Source organism: Grammomys surdaster, unplaced genomic scaffold (assembly GCF_004785775.1).
Source record: "Grammomys surdaster isolate TR1022 unplaced genomic scaffold, NIH_TR_1.0 137, whole genome shotgun sequence".
Classification (NCBI taxonomy): Eukaryota; Metazoa; Chordata; class Mammalia; order Rodentia; family Muridae; genus Grammomys; species Grammomys surdaster.
This window is the reverse complement of record NW_021604595.1, coordinates 14001307-14009827: the sequence shown is the minus strand read 5'-3', so window position 1 is coordinate 14009827 and position 8521 is coordinate 14001307. Positions and strand designations below refer to the sequence as shown.

Here is an 8521-nt window from a genome sequence, read left to right as displayed (position 1 = left end):
TTTCATATAAGGACGTTAGTAGTGACTGTGTACTTTCTCCCTATTAAGCTCAGTGCAAAAACTTTATGCTATGTATTTAAAACCTTACAGGAACTGTGTATGGTAGTTAAATGTTTACCCCCCGTTTAGGGAGTTCAGAGACTCTTTACTGGAGATGTTGCTACCTGACAGAGGTGGGGTGAAAGAGAAAGAGATGGATGCCTTTTCTAGACCTCTGAAGGATGTTTGTGGTACGCACTGCTGCATCGTTTGACCCTCCTGAGCATCACGGAGACCCAGAGCCCCCTGTTTCCTCACTCTCAGGGCCAGTCTAGTACTTGGCTGTTTTCCAGGTGTTTTACACGAGTCGTCTGGTCTTACCAACAATGAAGTCAGGTTCCCTCTGGCAGGGACCCCTGATCATGTTGGACCTGAATCTGCCTCGACCAAACTGCCCACTTCTCAAATCATTCGGAACTGTCACATACACACACACACACACACACAAACACACACACACACACACACACACACACACACACACGTGCACACATACAATTTTAATTCTACATTATGCAGGTTAGAGAAAACATTAAGAGCTTATCTGAAAACCATATTCCTATACCCACCTGTAGGTCCAGCACTCAGGATATTGAGGTAGGTGGATTATAAGCTCAAGGCTAGCCTGGGCTACATAGTGAGACCCTTGAACCCTCCCAAACCTATCAAACAAAAAATATCATCATATTCTAGTTGAAGAGATATGCAAGTGAAAAATTACTATTGGAAAAGCTAGATAGAGTGTTCCCCAATCCCCCTTTCCAGTCAGGTCTAAAATATACAGAGTAACTGCAGAGGACACAGAAAGGCAGGAGGTTCTTAAAAAGTCAGAACTGCATTTGCTGGGCTAGATGCTGGCCCAGGGGCTGCTGAGAAATCTGATCAGTCAAGACCTCTTATCACAGGACCATTCCTTTGCTGTGATCGTGGCTGGATCCTCTGCATAGATGGTCTTAGGTCTGGGCTCTCTTTGACTATGGGTCAAGGTGATAGCTCTAGTCTATCCCCCAACAGAATCCAACTTTCATGAGCATGAGACACTGTTGCTGGTGCTTGCCTTGGGCATTTCCTGCTAATTGTGCTAAGAACTAGCATTTGGGGGCTTTCAAGGACAACATCGTTTCTTTTGAGTGGAACTGCAGACTCCTGGAGCTAGAAATGCAGGCTTCCCACAGAAGGAGCAGAGGTCTCAGCATCAAGGATTCTGGCAAAACCAGTGTGTGCACTGGAACCATAGCCTCCCTACAAAAGGCAATCATCTGATCTGAATGTCCTACCATAACTTCCAGAATACCACATTCCATGTGTCTGATTATAAAAAGAGACTGACTCATTTTAAAAGATTTTTTTATATTATTTTAAGTGTACAAGTGTCTTGCCTGTACATATTTTTGTGCAAAGTATACTAATAGAGGCTAGGATAGGGAGGTGGGTCCCCTAGAACTGGAGTTTCAGAGAGTTGTGAGCCTCCATGTGGGTGCTAGGAATTGAACCCAGGTTCTCTGAAAGACCAAATAGTGCTCTTAATTGCTGAGCCATCTCTCTAGCTGATGATTTTTTTTTGGGGGGCGGGGAGAGGTTGGAGATGGGGGCATGGTCTTCTAAAAAGGCCTAACTGGCCTTGAACTCACAAAGATCTGTCTGCCTCTGCTTCCCAAGTCCTGGGATTAAAGGCATGTGCCTCAGATATTCATTCATTCATTCATTCATTCATTCATTCAAAGACAAGGATTTTCTATGCCTTGCTATGTAGCTCTGGCTGTCCTGGAACTCATTATGTAGACCTCGAACTCAGAAATCTGCCTACCTATGCCTCTGCCTATGCTAGGATTAAGAGTGTGTCCCACTGCATCCGGCTGGGTATTCTTTTATTTGTAAAAAGGTGCAAAGAAATGTAAGGCTATGCTTGAAATATTTTAATACGTACTAAAATCTGTAAGACTCTTAATTGCATTTGAAGCTCAATGGAAGAATACCTTAGCAACTGTTCTTATCTTTTACATTACGGTCCTTGATCATATGTCTTGAGCTTCTTGCATAACAGATGCACATAAATGCATTAACTCTTCAAAATCAAAAAATAAAGAGTTGATTATATTTAGACACGTGAAGTCACATGGGTCCTTTATATAGTATTTACAAAGTTTTAGTGAAATGTTTTAACAACATGTAAGACATTTAAGAGACAAAGTAAATAAGGTAGCTTTTCAGATAATGTGCAGTTTCTGAGAAAGCTTACCGTTGTGGTAGGAAGAGGAGATAGATCTTAGAAGCTGTTTCCTTTGTAACCAGCTGTTGTTCTTGGAAGCCCTGATTCCCTAGGGAGGTGCAGGCAGATGCCAGGTAACTCACATGGGCCACACTGCTCAGTCAAGACCATCCAACATGTGCAAATATAGGTCTATTTGTGTTTGGTAATTCATGTGATCTAATTTCAAGAAAGTAAGACACAGACTTTGCTATCGGCACAGTGGCAGCAATAATCCCCCTAGGCAAAAAACAGTCAAATTCATCATTGACTGTTCTTCCTCCTGTTCTCTCCGAAGGGTCTTTGGACTCGAAACTGAGCCCTTGAGCAAAAATACAAGACCCATCCAGCTCCTCATGTGGATATCAACATGAGAAGCAATTTTCATCAATGGCTCCCTGAAGTACAAATTAAGCTATAAAGCACTGCAAAAATGGAAAAAAAAGATCTTACTGTTTTTGGGAGTGGAGGGGGGGGGTGAGCCACTGTCCATATAGATGACTCTAGGTAAACTTTCAGAGAGGAGTAGGGAGAGAGGTTTGTTGGTCTCCACTACCAAGTTCATTTTATAACAACTGGTAAATGCTAGGTTAGCAGCCAGGCATGTGGACACAGGATGTATGGAGGACTTCCAGTTGGCTGCCCCTGTGGTTTTTTTTTTTTTTAAATACTGTGTATCTAAATAAGATTTGCCAGATTCATCATGTGACCTTACTAGATGTGCTTATAATGACCCACCTACTCCATGTGACTTTTGACCTGTACTTTGGTGGCTGGTTTAAGTAGACGTTCACAAATTTCCCTCATACAGAGGTAATGCTTGTCTTGTCATAGTTGGGCTTGGATATGGTTCAGCAAGAGAGCACTTGCCCAGGACCCCAACATTCATCTCCAGTGCTGAGTATCTGTGTGTAGGGTCATCTGGTTTCAGTTGATATTTCTCAAGGACCTCTTTGTCTGTGAGTTTAAATTCTCCCAAAGGGAGCTCCCAAATTCAGAGCATATTATCTTGAGTGTAAGACATGTCTCCTTCTGCTTTTGAAGGCCTTATTTCTTCATTGGCTTTTGTTGTTTTTATAGGCTGGGCCCAATACCTAAGGTGTCCTTTAATCGAGAACGTAATGACAGTTGCTAGGATGTCCAATGGTCCCTTGGCATCTGCAGGGGACTGATTCTAGGAGCTCCCGTGGAGCTCAGAGTCTGCGATGCTCATTTCTTACACAAGAAGGGGTTGTATTTGCATAGAACTCATAGATTTCTCTCAAGGTTTCAAATCATTTTTATACTACCTACACCACTCTAAGTGGGTGCAAGTAATTGTTATACCGTATTGTTAGTAACAGCAGCAATAAAAAGCTTGTACCTGCTTTCCAAGTGTTTTTGTTCTGTGGTTAGTTGAATCCATGTGTGTTCAACCTTGTGCTATGGAGGGCAGACTGTGCTCAACAATGAAAAAGCAGCTCACTTAGTCACAAAAATGTGAGTTTGAATTTTCTTAAAACCTGAGGTTTTACTCTGTGCTCCTTAGCACCAGGACATGTAGCTTCACCTTTCACTTCTACCAAAACAAAAAACCCCACCATCACTACTACCACCACAGCGAACCTCAAACCTGCCCCCCCCCCCCCCCGAAATGTTGAAAATGAGTTGGGGGGGGGGGGCCTTCCTACAGGTGTATATCTGTTCTACCGAGCTTCAGGTCAACTGTCTCTATGAAGGATTTTCAAACTGTTTTATGACACGACACAAGCCAGAGCGCTTCCCCAGCATACACAGGGGTGTGTACAGCACTGGGGAAAGTAAGAGCAATGTTTCCACTCTTTGGAAATGAGAGGCTTTCAGTGTTGGGTGTGGCTATAAAGGGCACAGCTGAAGGTGACTGCTGCAGGACAGCATGTATGTAAATCAATCTATGTCACAGGCTGAAGATGCTCTCTTAGCTTCACCACCCAGAGCACAAGGGCCATAAAAGCTACATAGATACACACTTGGCTACATACTGTTGCTCTAGAACCAGAGCTAGAGGATCAGATAGGCCATCCAATGCCATCTGAAGGTCTAAGAAAAGGCTGCCTGGCAAGTGGTTTTTGCCTCCACAGAAGTGAACTTCTGGTGGCATTTCTCATCTGCCAGTTGCTGACCCAGTGACCCCTAGCACTTTCAGAGCAGAGTTGAGACCGTCTGGTCCAGTGGTACAGCTTCACCATCACATTGCCTGGCCCAAGACTGACCTGAGGTTTCTACCTCATCTTTAATCATTTAGTTCCCAGATAAAAAACACAACCTTTATATTTACAATAAGCCTTAAACAAAAGCTAGGCAGCTGCCTACCCTCTATGCTGTTAGAATCTACTTTCTTATAGATAACCCCGAGTTATTACTTACTATGTTTGATCTGGGCTGCTCTTAACTCCCATTGGCCAGTCCTCAGAGCCACTTTCTCTCGACTCCTAACCTGTGACAGTTTCTCACTCCTCCTCCTCTCTTCCCCTCCTGGTCCTCCTCTGACTCCCAAGCCTGGGAAACCTAAATCCCACCTATGTCTCTCCTGCCCAGCTATTGGCTGTTGGCAGCTTTATTTACCAATCAGAAATAACTTGTTGCCAAGGTGTGTATGTAGACTGTGGACTCTCATCTCTGGGACAACCAGGTCTTGGGGGCCCACACTTAGCATTACAGTAGATAGCAAAAGACCAAACCTCAACAGTCCTCGGCATTTGGGGAACACCCGGTATGAGGCTCTGCTCAGCTAACTCCTGATGGTGGGCTGTTTAAGTCTCCTTCGTTTTTTTTGTGCAAATTCCAAATACAGTTAATTTGATCTAAGTGACAAGAATTAGCTCTGCTTTATCAAGCCCTGGGCATGTCCAAACTCATTTATGAGGTTTAATGAACACAAAGGCAGCCAGCTGTCAACAGCTTGCAGAACAAGCCAAGTTTACTCCATGATTGTCTGTGGAAGCCATCCTGTGGGGAAGTCTCCCATGGAGCTGCCTTTCTGCTAACAATGTGACACTTTCAGGGGGACTACTTAGGGTGCACATAACAGGTACTTAAAAATAACTTTAAATTGGGAGCGCTGTTCACAGCATTGATGTAGGATGGTGAGTGACCACTTAATCTCTGATGCTCAGTGTAAACAGCAGCAAGGACGACCTCCACTAGGGCTGGGTGACACTGCTCCCCGAGTCCCAGATGCCCTGCTTGTCACTCAGGCCACCTGTTTCTCGAATACCTCAGCTCCCAGGAATGGATCCAGTGGTATGAGATTCATGATTTCCAACAATCTTCACTAGTGTGTGAAGAGTGTGTACACACTTCACGGGTGTACGAGACTTCATTCTGAGACTAAGAGTTGCGCTGCTGGATGAGTGAGGACAAAGCCTGTCACACAGGCATGAGAATTCCCAAATGAAACCTGCAGTGCTTTAGTAAGAATGGCCCCCATAGCCTCATGTATTTGAATGCTTGGTCATCAGGCAGTGGCACTACTTGTGAGGGATTAGGTGTGGCCTTGTTGGAGGAAGTGTGTCACTGGGGGTGGGCTTTTGGGTTTCAGAAGCCCAAGCTGGTACCAGCATCTCTTCTGCTGGTGCCTGTGGATCCAGATGTAGAGCTCTCAATTACTTCTCCAGCACCGTGTCTGCCTGTGTGCTGCTATGCTCCTCACCATGGGGACAATGAACTAAGCCTCTGGAACTGTAGGCCAGCTCCAACTGAATGCTTTCCTTTGTAAGAGTTGTGGTCATGGTGTCTTTTCACAGCAATAGAACACTGGTTAAGACAAAACTCATTATGTTGCACACTAGTTTTAAGAAATTAAGAAAGTTGAACTGTAAAATAGAATGGCTGAGCATGTCATGACAGAGTCTACACTGTACAGATGATAGGGTGAACACCTGTGACAGGCCCATGTATTGTGGGCTGGCTTAGAATTTGTATGTAGCCAAAACTAGTCTCAAACTCAAGCTCCTGCTTCAGCCTTCAAGTGCCAAGGATCACATATGTGCAACCCCATACCTGGCTCACTCCTACTTTATGTGTGTGTGCTGTGAGCATGTGTAGATGTTCATGTGGGCACACATACGTATGTGTGCATGCATGTGGAGGCCAGAGGTTGTCACTGGATGTCTTCCTCAATCATTCTCCACCTCAAGTTTGGATGCAAGGTCTCTTACTGACGCTGGAACAATTTGGTTAGATGGGCTATCCAATGAGCTTTTAGGATTCATCTGTCTGCTCCTCTGCCACCAGGGTTAGCACGGTGGTCTCCCCAAGTTAGCTTGGTGCTGGGAATCTGAACTCAGGCTTGTGTGGTACTTTACTGTGCATGGACTCATCTCCCTAGCCCCATGTCCATGACTTTTAAGGTAGGCTGACAGAATGCTTGTACTTAATTCACATGAATACCACAGGAATTCGTGACACACTGCCTTAGGCACTATAGCGCCTGTTGTATTTACATGCATGGCCCAGCTCTGATGTGAGTCCAGTCTATTTAGTACCAAGAAGAAAGTTTTCCCATGAGATAGGTCCTTAGAACCTCCCCAGAAATTAAGGAAGATATTATGTGGTATGTGCTTTGTGTTTGGAAGGGATGTATTCTCTACAATATATGACATCTTTAATACCTGGGAAAGGGCTCAAAAGTAGTGGTCAAGGTTGATGGACTGATCATCTGAGTCACCTGGAGAACTGTATTTTATTTATTTTATTATTTTTTAAATTTAAGGTTTAATTGATTTTATGGGTATGTTTTGCCTGCATGTATGTATGTGCACCATGTGCATAGTAGCCTTTAGAGGGGATCAGATCCCTGGAACTTGAATTACAGGTGGTTGGGAGCACCTAGGTGGTTGGGAATCAAACCTGGGCCCTCTATAAGAGCAAAACGTACCTTTTAAATTTTAAAATGTACTCTTAAGTGCTAAGCCATCTCTCTAACCTTGAGGACTGTATTTTATATTTTTGGTTGTGAGCCTAGCCTTTAACGGCTGAGCCATCTCTCCAGCCCGAGGACTGTATTTTAAACATTCTGTCTTTGTGTTCTTCATTCTCTGTTGACACTAGGGTGTTAAACAGCATAGGTAATGTGCATTCATAAGGCATTCCCAGTGCCCTGGTGTGTCAGGATTACACATGGCACACTTCAGTGTGCATGACTTTCCTTTGGGATTGCCAGAACCAAGATTCCAGTGTGCATGGGATGCGGAGGGCTTGGGACTCTGCGTTTGTGGTTTGAGTGGCTGGATGTGCCTTATACTCCTCATCTTGATCCATGTCCTCATTACCTGTGTCTGAACTGGTGCTTACACTTGCAATCTTCAGCTGATGGTGGGACCTTCCTTTTGAGTTCCCGCTTCTATCATTCCTGCTGTGTCAGGAAATAAATGCACATTCATTGTAATGGGTTTATTTGGTACAAAAGGATAGAGAAATAATTATGTTTACTGTTAAGGACCAAGACACCAAGTCTGCAAAAGCTCTATACAAATGTGGGTGATCTGTAAGATGGGGTGGGATGGCAAGGAGACACGGTAACACAGCATTACTCTGAGTGACCTCCAGCTCTTCATTCTAACACCTGAACTGAGGATGCACATCCATTTCTTCACATAACAGCTGTGACAGAATGCAAATGTGACTCAGTTTATCAGCTCCTACAAGGCAGGCAGAGCAAAAGGCTATTTCATTCAGTAGTGGGAGGTTCCACCATATAGAATGGATGCTGAAGGTGGTCAATTCTGCTGCGGAGACTGCTTCCTAGTGCTGGGTTCCTATGTCCTGGGCTTCTCTTGGTTCTCAATGATAAGCTTGTCAGTTGAGTACAGTTGGCCAATATGGACCTGAAGGCAAAGAAAAGACACTGGTTAAGAATTGTTGGACTCTGTCAGCTATTTGGTTTGAAAAAGAGCCTTGCTATGTAATTTGGGCTAGCCTTGATTTGGCCATCCTTCTGACAGCCTCACAGTCACTGGAATTATAGATGTATGCACCAGCCTGCTTTCATTTCTAACAAGAGCGTGCAGGTGCCTGTCATGGCAGCCTGATGCCTCTGGAAGCTATGCTACAGGGTAAAGTTCACTCCCATGTGCCTTTGCTAGTCTTATTTTCCACCTACTAGTCTTGCTATGGAAGGTTAGCAAGACCCCTGTGTTTCTCTCAAATGTCACTATGGCCAGTCCTGGTATTTGGAGATGGCAAAGGCTATCTACCAAGCTCCTTGGCTGTCAG

The 8521-nt window shown here is 44.4% G+C and overlaps 1 protein-coding gene across 1 annotated transcript in view; it reads right to left on the bottom strand.

The window, feature by feature from the left end:
* Positions 1 to 7684: 7684 nt before the first annotated feature.
* The window catches only part of Lyrm4 (LYR motif containing 4), a 131952-nt gene continuing 131115 nt past the window's right edge, over positions 7685 to 8521 (bottom strand). The window contains exon 3 of the mRNA XM_028763230.1: positions 7685 to 8133. Within this exon, the coding sequence (XP_028619063.1) occupies positions 8065 to 8133 (69 nt within the window). The 3' untranslated portion in view covers positions 7685 to 8064. The remainder of the gene's footprint in view (positions 8134 to 8521) is intronic.